This window comes from Trametes versicolor (assembly GCF_000271585.1).
Source record: "Trametes versicolor FP-101664 SS1 unplaced genomic scaffold TRAVEscaffold_6, whole genome shotgun sequence".
NCBI lineage: Eukaryota > Fungi > Basidiomycota > Agaricomycetes > Polyporales > Polyporaceae > Trametes > Trametes versicolor.
In genome coordinates, this window is record NW_007360326.1 from 917,540 (window position 1) to 935,633 (window position 18,094).

General features: G+C 58.0%; 6 protein-coding genes and 1 non-coding gene across 7 annotated transcripts; 3 read left to right on the forward strand and 4 right to left on the reverse strand.

The window, feature by feature from the left end:
- The first annotated feature begins 168 nt into the window (after window positions 1-168).
- Window positions 169-805, forward strand: TRAVEDRAFT_148532 (uncharacterized protein). The gene is made up of 4 exons (XM_008040492.1): window positions 169-259; window positions 316-366; window positions 417-496; window positions 548-805. The coding sequence occupies exons 1-4, from the start codon at window positions 191-193 to the stop codon at window positions 729-731; spliced, it is 384 nt and encodes a 127-aa protein (XP_008038683.1). The 5' UTR covers window positions 169-190; the 3' UTR covers window positions 732-805.
- A 526-nt stretch (window positions 806-1,331) lies between these two features.
- On the reverse strand, window positions 1,332-1,769 carry TRAVEDRAFT_47555 (uncharacterized protein; the record flags this gene model as incomplete). The annotated part of the gene is made up of 1 exon (XM_008040141.1): window positions 1,332-1,769. The coding sequence occupies one exon, from the start codon at window positions 1,767-1,769 to the stop codon at window positions 1,332-1,334; it is 438 nt and encodes a 145-aa protein (XP_008038332.1).
- A 4,182-nt stretch (window positions 1,770-5,951) lies between these two features.
- Window positions 5,952-8,909, reverse strand: TRAVEDRAFT_20421 (uncharacterized protein; the record flags this gene model as incomplete). Its single annotated transcript, XM_008039907.1, has 2 exons — window positions 5,952-8,299; window positions 8,645-8,909. 2 exons carry the CDS (start codon window positions 8,907-8,909, stop codon window positions 5,952-5,954), a joined length of 2,613 nt encoding a protein of 870 aa, XP_008038098.1.
- Window positions 8,910-9,497: 588 nt separating this feature from the next.
- On the reverse strand, window positions 9,498-12,884 carry TRAVEDRAFT_72000 (DUF590-domain-containing protein). The gene is made up of 5 exons (XM_008040493.1): window positions 12,417-12,884; window positions 11,735-12,014; window positions 11,280-11,678; window positions 10,429-11,227; window positions 9,498-10,373 (listed from the first exon to the last, which is right to left on the reverse strand). Exons 1-5 carry the CDS (start codon window positions 12,650-12,652, stop codon window positions 9,808-9,810), a joined length of 2,280 nt encoding a protein of 759 aa, XP_008038684.1. The 5' UTR covers window positions 12,653-12,884; the 3' UTR covers window positions 9,498-9,807.
- Window positions 12,885-13,044: 160 nt separating this feature from the next.
- TRAVEDRAFT_t82 lies at window positions 13,045-13,148 on the forward strand. Its single transcript has one exon. It is a non-coding gene; the product is annotated as a tRNA-Met (tRNA).
- Window positions 13,149-13,183: 35 nt separating this feature from the next.
- On the reverse strand, window positions 13,184-16,365 carry TRAVEDRAFT_58676 (uncharacterized protein; the record flags this gene model as incomplete). The annotated part of the gene is made up of 9 exons (XM_008040494.1): window positions 13,184-14,608; window positions 14,666-14,755; window positions 14,810-14,882; window positions 14,935-15,090; window positions 15,144-15,712; window positions 15,762-15,882; window positions 15,945-16,119; window positions 16,175-16,262; window positions 16,323-16,365. The coding sequence occupies 9 exons, from the start codon at window positions 16,363-16,365 to the stop codon at window positions 13,353-13,355; spliced, it is 2,571 nt and encodes an 856-aa protein (XP_008038685.1). The 3' UTR covers window positions 13,184-13,352.
- A 227-nt stretch (window positions 16,366-16,592) lies between these two features.
- On the forward strand, window positions 16,593-17,317 carry TRAVEDRAFT_72002 (UBC-like protein). Its single transcript, XM_008040495.1, has 4 exons — window positions 16,593-16,632; window positions 16,687-16,826; window positions 16,907-17,112; window positions 17,168-17,317. The coding sequence occupies exons 1-4, from the start codon at window positions 16,623-16,625 to the stop codon at window positions 17,226-17,228; spliced, it is 417 nt and encodes a 138-aa protein (XP_008038686.1). The 5' UTR covers window positions 16,593-16,622; the 3' UTR covers window positions 17,229-17,317.
- The last annotated feature ends 777 nt before the right edge of the window (window positions 17,318-18,094 follow it).

Genomic DNA, 18,094 nt, shown 5'->3' on the forward strand with positions numbered 1-18,094 from the left:
AAGACGCGTCTGCGAATGATCGACGCGTGTAGAGCGCAAGCGCCCGTCTGACCCCGCATACACTGCTTATGTCAGCAAATATTTCGGAGCACATTTTGCTAAAGCAGTCTCCGCCGTTCTGCACCCTTTGCACTCGACGCCTCGCTCTCCTCATCTCCATTCCATCATCTGGCAGCTCTAGCTTGCCAACATGGGTCGTCTTCGTCGTTCTCGCACACATCACGCCCAAAGAGACGTACACAGAGCAGCGCGGACAAGGGTACGCTCATTTCAAAACCTGCACGACCTTACCCCTGATGCGGGAACGCTGTATAGGCCCGGACGCGCGATTTGGACCAGATACAGTTGATAGATCTCGACCCCAAGGTGTGCCAAACCCTCGTGTCCCTGCGTGCGCTGTTCCTCATGTCTTCCAGAACCGCGCTGCGCTTGAAGCACAACCGCTCGACTACGAAAAGCCCGGTCTTGCACAGCATTACTGCGTGGAGTGCGCGAAGTGAGCGTCGTGCTACCCTTTTGTCTTCAGGGTCCATCTAACAGTCCGCAGGTACTTCGAGTCAGACCACGCTTTGCGAGCACATTGGAAGGGCAAAGTACACAAGCGCCAATGCAAGCTTCTCAAGGACCCTGCGTACACAATCGAGGAAGCCGAGCGGGCTGCGGGTCTTGGAAAAGAAGGAAAACGTCCGACACCGACGAATACTGCTCCCGAGCAGGAGATGACCGTATGATATCCCCGGATTAGACTTCGTGTATCACTTTGGTGCGATTAAGTTATTGATTTTGCTGTACTGCTACATTCACCTCTCGAATAGAAGACCGCTGCTAGGCGTCTTCCTATGTATCCGAACCTTGCCAACGTGGACGCATTGCATTGCGCCTCATACACGAAAGTCCCTGTGTTCTGCAGACACCGTAAGAGCACCTTTTCCGCCGTCCACAGAACCCAAAAGTCGCGTTGCTACTCCTCGCGCTGTGGACTATATAGCCGAAGAGGGTATGTAAGTAGATCGCTACACTGTACGGATATTGCGCCACTGCTAGCTAACGTTCTGTAGCAACATGGCGCCGCATATTACACTAGAAGACACATAATCTACAAGCCAACCACAGTACACTGTACCCTCGAGGTCGGTCCCTTTTGAAGTCGGGAGTCATATCATCCCTACGGTTGGCGACCAGTCCTGCCCGTCACCGCTGGTATCTCTCCCCTGTTCCTGCCGACTCGTGTTGCTGATGCCGTCCTCCGCTCCATCGATCCCTGCCCGAACGAACCCCGCCGATCCGGATACCTCAGCTTCGGACGCCCGGCGCCTTGCCCGTGTATCTCTCTAGTCATCGCCCCTCTCCCAAGCGCGCTCCCCCCGCTGCAGCTGGTCCCAAATAAATTCCAACGCGCACAACTCCCCCATCAAGCCGTGCGCCGACAGCTTGCGCGCCGCTGCATACGCCCAACTCTGCGTCGCACGCTCGCTCCCGTCCGCCGTCCTGACCTCCTCCATGAGAGCTACCGCGTCCAGGTACCGCCTAGAGCTGATCATCCCGATGCAGACCGACCCACGATATTGTTCGAGCTTCTTGTAGCGTACGCGCTCGCGCCACTCGTACCGGAAGCCACCTGCGGACGAGCCTCGGATGTAGAACGTGGTGGCCTCGACGAACCCGTGGCGGTCGTGCCCTGTCTCGATGCAGAGGTGCCACTGGTATGGGCGGACGCCGTATGGTCCGATGCCGCTGTGGAAGTGTGCGATGACTACTCTCAATGGCATCGTTGGGCGTTTTAGTGGCTAGAGCCAGAGCCAGAGGTGAGCAGGAGTGGCTAACTCAACATGGCGCGCGGTCACGGGACTCACTGGACGGACGTGAATGGAGGTAGGAGAGTCAAGGGACTGGTGAGTGGACCTCGGCGCGCCCCCCGCTTTTGTACCCCCAGGACAAAAGGCTGATGTTGCGCACAGACACCCCGCACGCGTACGGACAGCTGCGGATGGCAGGAGTACGCGTAGAAGAAGCCTCTAGATCCTCGTGTAGCCGAAGACCCTCTGGCCATGCAGCATCCCATCAAATGCGATTTAATCTCCCGTCGGAGGTGCTTCGATTTGTGCGGTGGCTAAACGCGAATTATCAATAGCACCCCTGCTCAGCAGAAGCCCGTTGTCAATTGCTCTCCTACTCGCATTAGGATTCGCACTGTACGGTCCACTCGCTTCACTTCATAGGTGCGCTTTCTGCCCCTTAGCTGAACGCCTTTTTCACCGTTGGTTTTAGCCACCCGACGCATGGCGACCGAACGCACTAAGCGAGGTCCGCCTCCGCCAGAGGACGCCGCATTACAAAGCATCCGAACTTCAACTCCAGCGGCCTCAGCCAGGTACTGGTCTCATTCGAACCTCGCGTATCGCATCTTCCGCTTTCCGAGGAAGGTCATCGAGTCCTACCTACGAGGTACATCTCACGGTACCCTGAACTGGCATCCTCCGCGTTCGTGCCCCCCGGAGGATGCCTCTGTTCATCCCCGCTGAATATTCGCTGCAAACAAGCGGTCTCGGGGACCGCTTCCATGCCCTAGCCCATCCCGCTTCCTTGTCCACTCGCCGCCGTGCCATTTGACATGCTCCCGGTACGTTTCGCATTCTCGTGGAGGCGGCGTGCCAGCAGTAATGACACTCCCAAGAATACAACCTATGAATCTTCTCCCGTGCTTCCTAGCCAGCGCGGCACGGCAGCGACGGCCTCCGACTCAGCGCGCAGCGGGATGTGATCTTCTTGGGGTTGCTGCCTCGTGCTACGAGTGCGGCCGCCCCACTACTCGACCACATGCTCCCGGTCGCTTCGGCAGGAGCTGCCGACAGGGCTCTGGGTGCAGCCTTTCATCTGTCGCTCGCTTGGCGGCCCACCCGCCGGCGAGGCATGTGCGGACACAGCGCGGAAGGGACAGATCAGCACAGTTCACGGCATGGGCATTGTACGCTATCTGCATCGACCCCGGGACAATAGCCTTCGTACTCGAGGTGTATTTTCATTGTCCTCCGAGCTGAATCAATAGGGGCTTCTTGCAGAGAGTGTGGGAAGCCGCTCCTGCGCGTATTTGGAGGGCCGGCCTCCAAAACGGGCATTCGTGAAAATTCAACGGTGAAAGTGGTCGGCAATTTGAAGTGGAGGAAGCCCATCGACCAACCGTCTTCCCTCTAGGGTAGCTGCCCGTGAAACCGCGCGCGGGTGAATTCGGGTCGTAGGAAAGGTTGACGCAGGTCCCAAAACGGGCGTGAGCGAGGGCAGGTTGGACGAGCACGATCGCGTGTCTGATCCGCGGCCCTTCGCTAATCGGTCCGAACACGTTCATGGGAACGCCAAATGGGCTGAGCACAACAAGTGCGGAGCAGGAACACACGGCTCTTGGTGTGTCGGTATACGCCTGTAATGTCCACTGCTCAGAGTCAGCCGTCCGAGATGACTTGGACCTCCCCGCGGAATGTGAGAGATACAAGAAGCCAAGGGTCGGAGTGCCGCGGGCTCGAATTGTCGATCTTTCGAACAGCCACTCGCAGAACGGTCGAGGCACATAGAGGCACATCCGCGTACTCGGGGCCTGGGACAACCCTGACCTCGGTCTCCACAGCGCGATCCATTAAATGCCGGCGGGTGCAATATAATCGGAGCCCACCGTATCTCAGCGCACAAAAATAAGTAATTGGTTTCCAGGCGAACTGGCGGTGAACATCGAGAAGTTGAGACTCAAAGTTACTATAGCCTGAGGTTCAGAGCCTAGATGAAGTTAGTGATACGGCCTGATCTTTGAAGAACATCGCACATCTTCTCAAAGAACTATATACAAGGTGACACTTTTTAGGCAGCGTCTCTCAAGCGATTTCATGCGTATAGTAGTGAGGTATAACAGGCAGCGAGTTAACGAGAGAGAATTTATGAGGAGTGGCGAAACGGGGTTCCCGGGGGTCAGTCAGCGCCCTTCACGTGCACGGCGCGTCGCGCATCGGCGTCAATGTCGGGCAGTGGCGCGCGCCCGCCACAACGCCGTTGTGGCGTCGTCCACCGTCACGTCCACCGACTTCGTAGCTAGTTCGCTGTCAGCAAGTGATAGCACAAAGACTAAAAGGAAGCGAACAACGCCGGGTCCGGCGTGCGCCACATCGCTCCGGAGGGGCCATGTCGGCGGAGGGCGGCTTCGGGTCCGGCGCGAGCTGTCAGCCCCATGTCTTCGACGGAGACATTTGTGAAGCTGGTGGTGTCCACGATCGAGGCTAGAAGCAAGGTACAAGAGGCTGGCATAAGGTCTAGATCGAATCACAATAGCTGCCTACCGGAAAGTCGCGGCGGAGTGCGAACCCGCGCACAGGTATAAATCCCCGGACGCACGTCCCATGTTCCAGTCGCCCCTTGTCCTCTCCCACGTTGTTACCCCCTGCGACCCTCCCCCTGCACCCTCCCGCACTTGAGTGGCCTCCGCGCCGCTACTTATCCCAGACATCCTCATTCAAAGGGCACGTTGCCACCCTCCTACAGTGGCACGAACCTGCCACCTTGTCCGACAGAGTAGAAGACCAGGCCTTGACGGCGTCGCCACCGCACAAGAACATAGGACATATTCAAGACGTTAAATGTGCGATGCACGTCGATGGCCCACGCTGAACCGTGAGCTATCTTCTTTTCTCGGGCCAAGTTGTCGAACAACAGGCCTAACAAGAGGCGAATCAAGCTGAAGGTTTGGAACGCACCTGAACGCCGAAGGCCAACCTCATGGAAGAGCAATGCATATTGGCAGATGCGGGCGACCCGAAGGCGACCGTGACCGAGTTATTGCACCAGTACCGTCAGCGGACGAGGCATTCGAAGTCACGGAAAGGTCGCTCACGAACATGTGCGTCAAGTTGAACACAGAGCAGATCGCAATATTTCTGTGCATAAATCCCTCAAGGACAATCTGGACGACGACCACATGCGAGGCCACCGACTGGCGACTATTTGCTATGGCCCGGAAAACCCAATCAATAAGGATGATCAAAGCAGGATCAAGGGGATATTGGACGACATATCTCGAGACCGGTGGCCAATATGCGATCGAAATGGAAGCACCGCGCTTTGGTATAACACTGCATATCCTGGAGAAGAAGGATCAGTTCATGGCCGAAAAACACACACAAAGGCGATTGATAGAAGAAAACAACCTGGCAGTTATGGCAAGGTCCAGTCAAAAGACCTGTGTAGACGACTGAGCCGGCGACAACCTGAAGCACGTCTAACAGCTGGAGGCCTACAGGTGAAGATCCGGCACCAAACCAAATACGAGGGCCGAAAATTGGGAGCCATCAATAACCTAGGTACACGACAAACATCAATAGCGGATAATGTGGTCAACTTACTGGCGGCATGGGTGTATTCAAACCTACCAGGGCCCGCTCTTGAGCTTAAGGGTCGAACTACTACGCAAACCGAGCGTGAATGTTCCGTTCAGTTGCAATATAAAAGGCAACAAAAGAATGACGCACCTTCCTATGAAATGCGCCTATATCCGAGTCATACCTTACTCGAAAATGTCAACACGGCTACGAAAGGCGGTGAGTAAAACGGGGTACAGAAACTCGTAAGCGTGCCGATGTCCCTCTCATAGATACTAAATGGTGTTTATTGCAAGGACTGCATGTGCGGAAAACATGAGACGACGACGGTAGAGAAAATTGCAGTAGGAATCAAGCGCGTGCGTGCGTGCGGGCGTGCGTATGTACGGTGCGTCTGGGTATCTATGAGCGAAGCAGGAGGCTACTGGAGAGGGTGACAACTGACCGGCAATATTACGGCGCTGCCGGGGCCAGCGCAGGCGCACACAGCGCGGCCGAACGCTATTAGGGGAGTGGTAGGAGGGAGGACGTACATACAGACCGAGACTTTATCCAAGACCATAGCATCGTCAACGTCAATCTTCGCCCTCGTGCATGTCACAGATCGTCGAACGTAAGTACAGACGCGCCCTCGACGTCAGGGTGCTCGGAGAGCAGCCCCGGCTCGCCGATGTGCAGCGTTCCGCCTGCCTGCGCGCTGCGCTCGAGGAGGTCCTCCCACTTTGCGGCCTTCTCGCGCTCGGACAGCCTCTGCCGCGGGCTTTCGAGCTCGCGGAACGTGAGCGGAGAGCGCCGGGATGACACCGCAGATGCGGGTGACGTCGGATGCGACGCGCCAGATGAGGGTGACGTTGACGAGGTCGCGGATACCTGGCGTGCGGTTGACGCATAGCTCAGTGCGCCGGTCGACGGGCTTCGAGCGAGGCTCACGTCGACGCGGACTACGGGCGGCTGCCCGCGGGGCGTCGCGGGTGAGCGTGGCATCGTCGCAGACATAGACTGCGAGCGCGGAGGAACATTGACGTTGGGCGGCGGCATCCGGCGCGAGCTGCGCTTTGGACGAGGAGGTGGTTCTGCCATGCCGAACTCTGCCAGGGGAGGCGGATGCGCGCAAGGAGGTGAAATGGGGGCATCGGCGTGGAAGGAGGGGCTCATAGGTGAAGCGCCTTCGTGCGTCGCGCGGCGGGGAGGGAGAGGTAATGAAGGCATGCCGTCGGAAGGGGAGGCGCGCTGAGCACGCTCTTCCACGGGGGCAGACTGCGACCGGCTGGATTTCCGCGAACGCGTGCTCGGCGTAGGTGTGCTCTGTTCCGACGCCTTCGCCATGCGAGAAAGCTCCCCAGGAGGCACGATGTATCGTCCCAAGTTCTTGGGCATAGGCGGGAGCTCCTCGCCGAGGGAGGAAAAGGACGATCGGGTGGAGGGCGTGCGATTATGGTTGAAGAAGCCGGACGAGGCGACCTCGCTTGAGACCGGCGACGACGAGCGTGTCCTGGTACTAGGCCGCTGGCCTAGGCTGCCACGGCTCTTCGTAGTATTTCCGGTGGACGGGCGGCCAGCCGTACCCGTGCTCGGGCGCGACGACGACGACGAGGCCGCTTTCGTAGAAGCGGCCGAAGGCCGGACCCCAGATAATGACGAGCGCGACTGCATGAAACGTTTCAGCAACACTCCGTTCTCGCTGACCTCTCCCGGGGCGGCATGGGATATGTCCATCGTAGTGCGCGCCGCGGCAGTCTTGACAAGGTTTTGCGGGAGCGCGGGCACCGGGGGTGGCGGCTCGTCGCTCTGGGTGTACTTGTCGCGGAGCCCGCCCGTGCTGATCCGCTTCATGAGCTTCGACCACATGCCGCCAGGCGACAGCTCTTCCTTAGTCTTCGGCTTCGGTGAGCGCGATCCACGCCCATCTTCTTGCGGGGAAGGGCTCCCTGCGGGCGGGCTGCCCCGCGAGGGTACGGGCGACGCGCGTGGGCTGCTCCGCTCTTCCAGGCGCGTGTCCAAAGTAGGCGGCTTCCGCCCTACTTTATGTCGCGTGGGGCTCTCGCGGCCGCCGACACTCCGCGAGCCGTCGTATGGTGTCCAGTCGTCCACACCTCTTGCCCGTGCTAACGGATCTCGTACCTCCCGCTCCCTCTTCATCGACCCTGCTACGCGCTTGAAAGACCCTGACACTTTCCGGGAGAGACTCCGCGAACTCGTTGACACAGATTTGGGTGCCGCCACACTTCCACGTGTTTCCCAGCCGGCGGTGACATGCCAGTCGTCGTCCACAGGACTCCCCACGGCTACCAGCTTGCCAGAGGGACTGCCGAAAACCGTGTAATACGGTTCCCCACCTTCCTCGTCGGTCTCGCCCATATCGGGTCGGCGCATAGATAGGACCGATGGGTTGGCCGAGGCCGGCCTGTATGCGTCGTTGAATGACGCGGTTTCTGCTAGCTCCTCTCGGCGCTGCTCCTGCTGCTTGTATGCCAAGGCGACTGCGCCCGCAGGGGTTAAACCCAATGGAGAATATTGCTGACTCCTGGTAGCCGCTGTCAGCGACATTTTACGGGGCAGAGTAGCGGCGCGGTTGGTGGCAGGAGACGTAGTCGGCCTGGCAGAGAATGAGGAAGTGAGGCGCTCCGAACGAGAGACACGTTTCGACGGCGTAGACCGGGGCGGTGGGTAGCTCTCATCGGTAGGGATTTGGAAGTGACTGGCAGTCGGCGTACTGGGATTTGAACGGGAGCTCGGTCTTCGCTTGAGAACATTGCGCGACGACTTTGAAGTTTGACCGTCGCTCGTCCCTGGTCTGCGTTCTGGCGTCGAGCCTTGCACTGCGCGTGTCGTTGCGGAACTCGGCCGTAGCCCCGAAGTATTGACGTGAAGTGACAGCTTCTCACGTGAGGGGCTGGCACTTTTTAGTGCGGGTGGACGAACGAGCGGCTCGCTTGGGCGACGCCCTGCCGTTGGGAATCGAGTAGACAGCGCTGATGCGGACCGTTCAGAGTCGGAGGGCAGGGAGACCATCGAAGAGGCGGAAGCACTTTGCTTGGCAGGTTTGCTCATGAGCCGTTTGAAGTCGAGGTGCCCGCTTGCATCGCGGTCATTGAAAGCAGACGGTTTCAAGGGGCTAGTGGCAGAAAAAGAGCGGGAGTTGTGGAGCGTGCGTGCTGGCGGAATGGGACTATGACGCGACGGGGAGCGAGAGCCCGACGCTTGCGGAGAAATGTTGGAGGGAGGGAAAGGATCTCGCGACCGTGCGCGGGGTGACGAACGTAAAGGCGAGCCTGAGTCCGACAACGAACCGGTGCTCAGAAACGACCCCGCCGATGGAATGGACACGCTGAGGTAGTCCGGGACGAGGGAGGACGAGGAGAAGTCCCCCACGTCGGAGAGCCACGAGCTCTGGGGCATAGAGGCGGAGGGCACTGGCACGCGACGCGACGACGGGGGCTGGGTCGTGTGGGTCGTGTGCGCAGGCCGGGAGGAGGGTGTGCTGCTCATTTTCAGGTGGGTGGAGTCCATGGTGCGGGGGTGGTTTGCTGTTGGATAGTCGTACTGCGTCGACATGCTGGGGGTTTGAAAACTGCACGGGGAAATAAGCAAAGGTTGCGCCACCGCAGCGCCCGAACTCACTGGGTCTCACTCACGTTCAGATACAGAGCAAAGCAAAGCGGAGGTCGTCGAGACAATCCAGCACGGCTAATGAATCCTAGTGGAGGCAGCGTGAGAGGGACAGACGTGGCCGAGACAGACGAGGGTGCATACATAATTACAACAAAATGAAAGACGTCTCACTGAGGCCGAGAACGGGGCGCGTAATGCAGCGAGGCGTGCACGGAGTCGTGCAGAATCACCACGTGCAGGTAGGTATGGCAATCCGTGTGGCGAAGTGATGCGTTTTTCTTTCTTGGACCAGCGACAGCAAGAAAGGGAGAGGACAGAGAGCGACGCGCGGCGACGGCGATGAGGTTAAGGACGGTTGGGCGGACGAAAAGAGCGTTGAGTGGAGTGAGCGAACGTGCAAAGGAGTGTGTGCGACCGCGCGGCGCGCTGGCGTCGTCGTCGTCGATGAGCAAGAGGAGTTTTCCCGGCCCGCGTGCCTGTAAATAATATATTATACGCCGGTTTCCGGCCCCGCGCCCCAAAAGGCAATTCCCGACGTCATTTCTGGTCATTTACTGGTCATCACTGCAGCCCAAGTCCCCGACGGTCGCTCCTCCGCTGCTCGTCGTGCAACACGTCGAAGTACTCTGGGCAAGGTAGGCCTACAGTAGCTACTAGCTAGTACATATCATGGTTGGTAATACTCCAGCAAATCACGACCCGACCACACACATCACCCCTCACGTAAATAGCACCTGTTCCTCACGGAAAAGCGTCCACCCCATGTACCCCCTTACTCGCCAGGTCCCACGGCCGCCTTTCTCCACTCGCACACGTCAAAACAGGGCGGCCCACCGCGTACCTACGCTTCCTTCGTCCCGCGCGTCAGCTCATCCAATCCCTCGTCTTGACTCCAGAATGCCGATAATTTGCCCTCCTGACCGCCGTCTGTGGCCGCGACCGCGCCGCTATCCTCCGCATTAACGACGTCCGCGACTCCGAGGCTCCGAAGATATTGCTCCTTCACGACAGTCTCCGTCCGTTCCGCCTCCAGTTCCTCGGTGCTTCCGCGCCACAGCACACGCTCGAGCGTGTGGCGCACGACCATGCGCAGGAGAATGTACCCATGCGACGCTCCGAGGGCAACGAGCAGCGCCGACATCAGATATTCTTGCGCGGGCGCGCGCGGGCTGCTGAGGTGGTGGTGCGCGTGGGACAGCGACGTGCCGACCGGCTTGCAGTGGTCGCGCGGCCGGAAAAGGTAGACGAGCGCAGAGTTCGTGAGCGCTCCGAGCCACGTCAGGAACGTAAGGGTGTCGAGCCACGGGCCAATGGTATCGGTGCGCGTAGGAATTGGTCGCCGGACGTGCACGGTGATCTTGAACGCGTCTGACCGCAGCTCAAGCCAATTGTTTACGAGTGACATGACTGCAACCGGTCCACTATGAGCGGCGTGAAGAACATTGCAACTGTATGGGCTTACCAGGCGCGAGTGGCCAGATCGTGGACCACAAGGCAACGTAGCCGAACTGCGTGACCATTTCACTGTAGTCGGCGAACAGGTCGTAGTCTGGAAGGGCAACCTCCCTGTTGATCCGGTCCAAGAACTCCCGCTCTTCCTCCAACTCGGCCAGACGCTCCCCGTCTGCCTCTGCGGTCTGGTCCTCGAACATCACACGCTTCTTCTTGCCGTTGCCGTTACCTCCGTTTGCACCGGCCGCAGGTGCTGCAAGCGAAAGCCCTCGGCCGCTCCGCACTGACGCCACCGCGCGCAAGACGAACGGTAGGCCAATCTCGAGGAACGTGTTGATGACCTGGTTCGTCACGGTGAACGCGAACATCTGGTCCTGAAGACGCGTGGAGCTGAGCTTGCCTCGAGCGCTGCCGCTGTCTCGCTCCCAGAACGTGCGGGTAGAGTTTCCGGCGGCGCCCTTCGCATCCGACGTCGCGTTGAATGAGCCTGTGATGTTTGCAGGCAAGGCGGTGAAGACGGATGAGAGCCATGTCTTGGCGGTTGTGCGAAGGGGCGTATCGCCGTGGAAGAGGTAGTACTGGACAGAGGCCATCACCTCCTCCCCGAAAGGCACATAGACGAAAGCAGACAGCGCAATGCCAAGGTAGGCCACAATGGCCGACAGGCTGAACGTCTTCACCGTTAGCGACCCATCGTGAGTCGACTGATGGCCGTGATTCTCCCAGTTGGTGAGGCGCACAGCATACGAGTGGTAGACGGCAAGAAGCCTAGGTACGAGCGCAACAAAGAGGACAGTAGGACTGAAGCCCTGGGTGAATCAATGTCAGCTATGTGCTTTCAAATCAACCGATCAAACTCACGATGAATCTGTGCCCTGGTCCCGTGTAGAGCTGAGTTACAAAGGCCTCGAAGATGAAGATGCCGGTGAGGGTTACGGCAAGCACCGAAGCGAATAGCAGGATTACAGGCAGGCTTGCGAGCATCCTCAGGTCTTTCCGCCACCATGACACATGGACATATTGGGCGCGCCGCTTCTCCACACGGAACGAGCCCTTTGTGCCCCATCGCACAGACAAAATCCTTTGCTTGATTCGCCACCATTCTACGAAGGTGATCGACCAGAGGAGCAGGATGGAGGAGTACCAAGTCGAATAGGGCATTGACAAGAAGTAGCAGAGAACGCCGACGCCGGAGATGAACAGGAGGTGCTTGGTGTAGAAAGAGAGGAAATGGAAGTACAACGCCACAGCTTCCCCAAACTATGATAGCATGTCAGAATGCGAGAAGCAACGCCACTACATGCAATGTAACGTACCTGCTCGCGAATCTTGTGAAATTTGACGAACCCGAGCTGACGAGTCGTCCACGCTCGGATCCAGGACTCGTTAAAAGTATGGTCGTGCAGCACCAACACAGACTCGACGCGATCCCAGTTGGAAGAGCCAGGAACCACGCCGAGCCCGCCGTCGGTCGGAGTAGAGGTGACATATGTATGCACCAGACGAAGTCGGTCCGCCGGGGTGAGCGGTTCTTCGGCTAGATCTCTGGTGCCCGTAGGATTTGTCGTTGGCAAGCCGCAGAGGAAGTCAGAGTATCTATGGGTACAGTTGTGAGAGGCTGAAACGGGTGGCCGCAATGTAAACCGCCGCAACAAGTCTGCTCATTAATCATTCCGAGATGGGAACGCGCTGGGGTTGGTGGTGCATATGATGCAAGCCAACAGAGTGCTCTCCTTCTAACACATCCCCGCGGAAAATTCGGAGAGCGAGCTATCTGTAGCCCAGAGTAATTAAACCCTGCCGGCCGTGGGTGGTTGGCCCTATCCACTTTCAAGGAGCACCATATAGCTGCGGTCTATCGACCTGAATTACGCCGCAGGCGTTTCGCACCTCTCCGCGCAATGACCCAGACCCCAAGTCGAACCTTTCCGGGTACGACTTGGGGTCAGGTGGGGTATGACTGAAGCAAGTGCACCTCTGGATGGACGTATGACATACCGTTCTCGCTGCACAAGACGGGTGAGCGTGCTCTGTGGGCACTGGACGAGTACCAGCAACTGCCCCTCCTTCTCGCCACGCTTCCCCACAACATGCAGCCTCCCGTTCTTCAGCACCTCGAGGAGGCGCGTGTATTGCTGGGTAGCCTGTCGTGCGTTCTCGCGCGCTTGCGGCTTAGAGAGCACCTTCCCGGGAGACGAGCGGAATATTAGGACGAGGTCGACTTGTGGCGCCATTGGGTATGATGAGCGGAGGTCCAGAGATGCGATAGGAGGACGTAGGGACCGCTTGTTGTCCACACCGGCTGGCGGAGCTGCGTATGACTTCACAGGTACGCCGGACTACACGAGGCTCCGATATGTCGACAGACGACCAAGTGGCGTATAGTTATCTAGACAGATTAAGCAAAGGGAGTACGCGTTCGTCACAATCTCGCAGCGTGTTATGTCAAACCTAGGTCGAGAAGGGGGTGCCGGGAGGAGAAAGGGGAAGAAGGGGAGTGAGTGTATGCGGCAGTCTTGCCGGCTAGAGGCACAACGGCTGCTGCCTGCATCCGTGACGCCATCATTCAATTCAAAGTCTATCCTTTTGCAATAGCTATAAATGTTATGATTTGTCAATTTGTCAAGCTTGGATGGCTCAGTTGGTTAGAGCGCAGGTCTCATATTTCCACATATGACCACCACCTGATGGGTAATCCTGAGGTCATGAGTTCGATCCTCATTCCGAGCAGCTTTTTGGTTAGTTTAGGCTCGATTGGCCCGGCGGCCAGCCACCAACGTCGATGGGCTGCGCTGAGGTGTTCGTGATAGTAAAACACTCGACGGCACCAAGGACATTGACAAGAGTACAAGACGCATAGATAATCGACCACATGACATACATTCCTGTCCGCCAGTCCTACAATACTCCTCCCAGTGAATGCACCCCGGTTCATCACGCAGGCGCACCCACTCCCTGAGGCCCAGCTGGTGCACTATGCTCGCCGTTCGCACTGATGTCCATCCCCGCAAACTGGGTCGGCAATCCGTAGAATTGTTGACCGGGAGCGGGCTGACCAGCCCCAGCGCCTGGAGAGCCCAGGCCTTCAGGCGCGTAGGGCGACGCGCCGTATACCCCAGGCTGCCCGACAGCGACGTGAGGCTGCTGTGCTACCTGGCCGTCCGGAGCGGACTGCTTCTGGATGTGCAGCGGGGCAACCTGGACGAGCTGCGTTTGCTCGACGGGGGTCGCAGCCTGTCCGATGGAGTCGCTAGACTGCGTGCGCGCGACCGCAGGATGGTGGGCGACGGGAGCGGGTGGGCCTTCCTTCACGCCCGGGACGGAGATGAAGTAGACCGCCCCGGTGGGGTCCGTACCGCCATGCGCGTAGTATTGTGCCCATGCTTGCGCGTTGGGGTCCGCGTATGTCCCGTTCGGGTCGTACACGTACGGCGGGCCGCTCTGTTGCTGGGTGGGGGTAGGCGCGGACTCTTGAGGCTGCTCCTGAGGCTGACTTTGCTGTTGCGGCTCGGGCTGAGCTTGTGCCTGAGGCTGACTCTGCGGCTCTGCCTGGACTTGTGGCTGCACCTGCGGCTGAGCATGAGGCTGGATTTGCGGCTGAGCCTGCGGCTGGTACTGAGGCTGGGGTGCAGGCTCCGCCTGAGGCTGAGGTGCAGGCTGAGCTTGTTGCTGGGGCGAATATGCCTGCTGCACCTGCTGGGGCTGGAACGGTTGCTGAGGCTGATGGGGCTGTTGAGGCTGCTGGGGTTGGAGCGGCTGCTGGGGCTGATGATGCTGGAGCGGCTGCTGCGACTGTGGCTGCATAGCCGGGCCTCCGGGATAGCCTTGCGGCTCCTGGGTAGGGGCGTACGGCGTCGCGCCAGGGTACCCTTGGGCTGGAGGCTGACCGTACACAGACTGCTGGCGGGCACCATACGCATTCGGATCGCCATACTGTTGGGGCTGCGCGGGCGGGTGAGGCTGAACAGGGGGCGGGTACTGGTTCTCAGGGGGGTATGCGGCAGGAGAGGCGGGGTAGGCGTTGTATCCCGGCTGCTCGTACACGTTGGGATTCCACCCGTACGCTTGGGGCGCGCCTGGCGCCACTTGAGGACCTCCAGGGGGGAGGTATTCCTGGCGGGCGCGCGAATCTGGACGGGCGATGTAGGACTGACTGGGTGCCTGAACGTATGGTGGACGACCATCGTATACTGCAGATTGTGTCAATACCACTTTCTTTATGTGCAAGAAAATGGAAGTGAGCATACCTCCTGTGTGACGAGCAAGACTGTCTTCCATCATTCTGTCGAAGATGGTCCTAGCCTTCACGAACGTCTCGTTCATCGACACGAGGTCAGCTGGAGACGAATGTTCAGGAACGGGGTTGCTTTGGAACATGACAGCAAACAAACCTCGCTTCTGGCTGTACTTATCAATCAACTTCACGATCTTAGGCCGGAGCGACATGCAGGACCGGTACAGTTCCTGCGAGTGGATATTTAGCGCCGCGTAGGTCCACGAGAGAGCGACGACATACCTGGATCTCTTCGTTGTCAGCCAGGTTGTCACGCGCGGGGTCCATCGTGCGCAACATCGTCAACAGCTTGTCCACATTCGCTGCCTGGGAGAAGACAGCCGCTTCCTGTTCAGCCTCCCGTGCGATCTCTGCCGCCGTGGGTTCTGGAAGGGGTTCCTACATGATGGCCCCTTAGTGTGCAACTGACCTGCGCAGTGGGTGCAACGTACCACATAATTGACCGGAAAGATACCAGTCCGACCTTTCAGCTGACCACGCCACCAATCCTTGTAGTTGCGGTCTACGACCTTGATGATGTCGCCTTTTTCGAAGGCAAGTTCTCCAGGTTCGGATGGCTCGAAGGTGTGGAGTGCACGAACGCGGGTCACGATGGGTATGTTGTCCTGGGTAGAGTGCACGGACACTGGTGAACTGCTCGCGGGCGGGGCATTGGTAGCTGCAGAGGGAATCGACGTTGGTTGAGTGACGGCTGACACAGCCGGCGTAGCCTGTGAAGGCACATATCCACCATACGTCGGCACTTGCGTAGAGCTCTGAGCAGGACGGGATGAGGAACCGGAAGGGCCGGGCGTGGCGGACGCCCCTTGTCTAGAACCGCCAGCCCCAGATCCACTGGCGCCACTCGAAGAGGCAAGGGAGTACGCCTCCCATTGCGACCTACCACCCTTATCCTGCATGGATATCTCCAACGCCCGCTGGAGCTCCTCTTCTTCCCGCCGACGCACATCATCGTCGACATCTGGCGGCGGTGGCTCATCCGGTGTCACAAACTTGTAGCCTAAGAAAGGTCGGGGAATGAGCTGCGACGAACAACAGATGTTACACACCTTTGCCCTTGAGGGTCTCGTAGCACTCTTCCATAAGACCGAGCGTGGGGTCTTTCTCAAACTCGGCCGTCCATGTTGCGACTGAGCTTAGCACACGCTTGCGCACTTTATCGTGTGTTGTCTGAGAGTGACCAAAGTAGTTAGTAAGAGATGCAAGGAAACATGCAAGAAGTATGTATGCACCCTATCGGTTACTAGCTTCTCCAAGCCCTGCGTGAACGCTCGCGAAGCTATCTCCCGATGCACTTCAATGCCGCAGTTCTTGGATAGTGCTTCGACTAAAGCGAGGGTATAGAGCTGGACGTTGGGGTTGCGATGCGCTAACCGCTTCAGCGAGGCTGCGATCACATTCCGAGCACTGCGATGGAGGGGTTGGTCTCTGCGAGATCCATACGAGCGTGTCGGGTGCGTACCCTTGTTCACCCTCCTCCTGCACTTTATCGCAAAGATTCAGGATGAGCTCCCAGTTCTCGCCTGTCAAGTTCTCATCTGTGGTCTTTGCTGAAGGAGCGGAGTACGTCAGGATCTGTAAGCGCGCAATCTGCGGTAATTATCACTCACCAACAATCTCGTCGTATGCGTTGGGTTGTCCGCCTCGAAACATGTCTGATCAAGGTGGGAGTGTAGTGGTTGTGGGGGAAAGAAAGGCTGACGATGGTGGGAGCTGCGTAGGCAACTGCGCAGTTATGGCGAGCAGCGATGACCGACGCCGAGAGCGACGCGAAGGCAATAGGCGAGGCGGTGACGGCGCGGCCCGGGGAACGCCGGCCTCGCTGTATTCGGAAGCGACGCCACTGCGCCTGCAACGCTGCCTCAGTGCACCGCTCTCTCGCACCTTTCACCCTTTCCACGACCCTCGCCATGGCCAAGAGTGCGTAAAGTATCTCGGCACGCGCTGCGAAGTAAACTCATGCTTTCCCTCCAGTCCCACGCAATTTTCGCCTGCTTGAAGAGCTCGAGAAGGGCGAGAAGGGCATCGGCGATGGCTCATGTTCGTACGGTCTCGAGGACTCGGACGATATCATGATGAGCCACTGGAACGGCACCATTATTGGCCCTGGACATGTCAGTAACGCATCCTGTGCCTTCATGAGCTGATCGGGGCTATCGCAACGCGTCGCGGAACTGACGCCTCCGCTCGTTAGACCGTGCACGAGAACCGCATCTACAGCCTGAAGATCACTTGTGGCGAGAACTACCCCGACCACCCACCCTCTGTCCAGTTCATCTCTCGCGTCAACCTTCCCTTCGTCAACCAAGTAGATGGCAAAGTCGACCCCAGCAAGCTCTCCGTACTCGCGCACTGGAACAGGAACCATAGTATTGAAACAGTTCTGGTAGAAATCAGGAGGTGATGTTGCTCTTTGACCATCATCCACATATGAGATTCTCATGTGCTTACATAGGGAGATGGCATCGTTCAACAACCGCAAGCTCCCTCAGCCACCCGAGGGCAGCACTTTCTGATCAATCAACGGACGCTATAATCGCATGACTCAGAACCAGCTGTGTACATCTCGTTACGATGAGTACTGTGTTTTTAGGATCAACCAAGCATATTTCCTTGTGGTATACGTTTACCGGCGCGATTCCATGCTCCGGGAAAGCTGGCATCCAATCTCGACAGGCGCTAAAGTTGATCGCGGCGTACTCGGCTGGACGCATGCTGCTTTTCGCGTTCTTTTCGTTCGCTTTCTCTATCTTGTCATCGCGCGTGGTGTTCTACAACAAGACTCATCTCATTTCCTTTTTTCAGGGCGTAAGTCTTAGTCTTGAAGAGAAAACTCTGCTTCTTCGTCATGCACGCCTGATCTAACCATTTTCTGTTTACGAGACCTTAGGATTCCACCCTCGGAGGTCATTTAGGGAACATCTCCTCTGCGGAAAGTTACAATACTAGCGATCGTCAGTGACGAGGTTGCTCGCTACGCACGTGAGCACACAGGCTGCATCCGAGTTGAGCGCGCAGGCTTCATCCGAGTTGAGCATGCCGGATGCATCTGAGTGTAGCCTACTTCAACGTCGGCAAGATATGTCGAGGTGAATTTTGAAGTACGCTAGCACAGTTTAAATACTGACACATTGTTCTATTGTGGATTGAGCCACAGGGCGAGCCACAGCGGTCAATGCTCGACCGTAACGGCGACCGCGCGCTGTGGCTTGAAGTCGGCGCGTCGGCGCCTAATTCCTGTTCGCCTTCTGAAGGGCGTACGGCGGAGATCTCGACAACGACCGGTACTACTGGCACGAAACTTTCCGTGTATCAATGTGTATAGAACTCGAATATTGCTTTATAATCTCAATAAACGATGTACATGCATCGAAATTGCTGT

Bases quoted from the DNA above. Each gene is read 5' to 3' on its own strand.
- TRAVEDRAFT_72002 (XM_008040495.1), top strand. The intron at 16,827-16,906 runs GTCAGTAACGCA...TCCGCTCGTTAG, and splicing joins CCATTATTGGCCCTGGACAT to ACCGTGCACGAGAACCGCAT. The intron at 17,113-17,167 runs GTGATGTTGCTC...GTGCTTACATAG, and splicing joins GTTCTGGTAGAAATCAGGAG to GGAGATGGCATCGTTCAACA.
- TRAVEDRAFT_148532 (XM_008040492.1), top strand. From the start codon at position 191: ATGGGTCGTCTTCGTCGTTCTCGCACACATCACGCCCAAAGAGACGTA. The intron at 260-315 runs GTACGCTCATTT...AACGCTGTATAG, and splicing joins ACAGAGCAGCGCGGACAAGG to GCCCGGACGCGCGATTTGGA. The intron at 497-547 runs GTGAGCGTCGTG...AACAGTCCGCAG, and splicing joins TACTGCGTGGAGTGCGCGAA to GTACTTCGAGTCAGACCACG.
- TRAVEDRAFT_72000 (XM_008040493.1), bottom strand. From the start codon at position 12,652: ATGGCGCCACAAGTCGACCTCGTCCTAATATTCCGCTCGTCTCCCGGG. The intron at 11,228-11,279 runs GTGAGTTTGATC...TGATTCACCCAG, and splicing joins GACCAGGGCACAGATTCATC to GGCTTCAGTCCTACTGTCCT. The intron at 10,374-10,428 runs GTAAGCCCATAC...GACCGGTTGCAG, and splicing joins GATCTGGCCACTCGCGCCTG to TCATGTCACTCGTAAACAAT.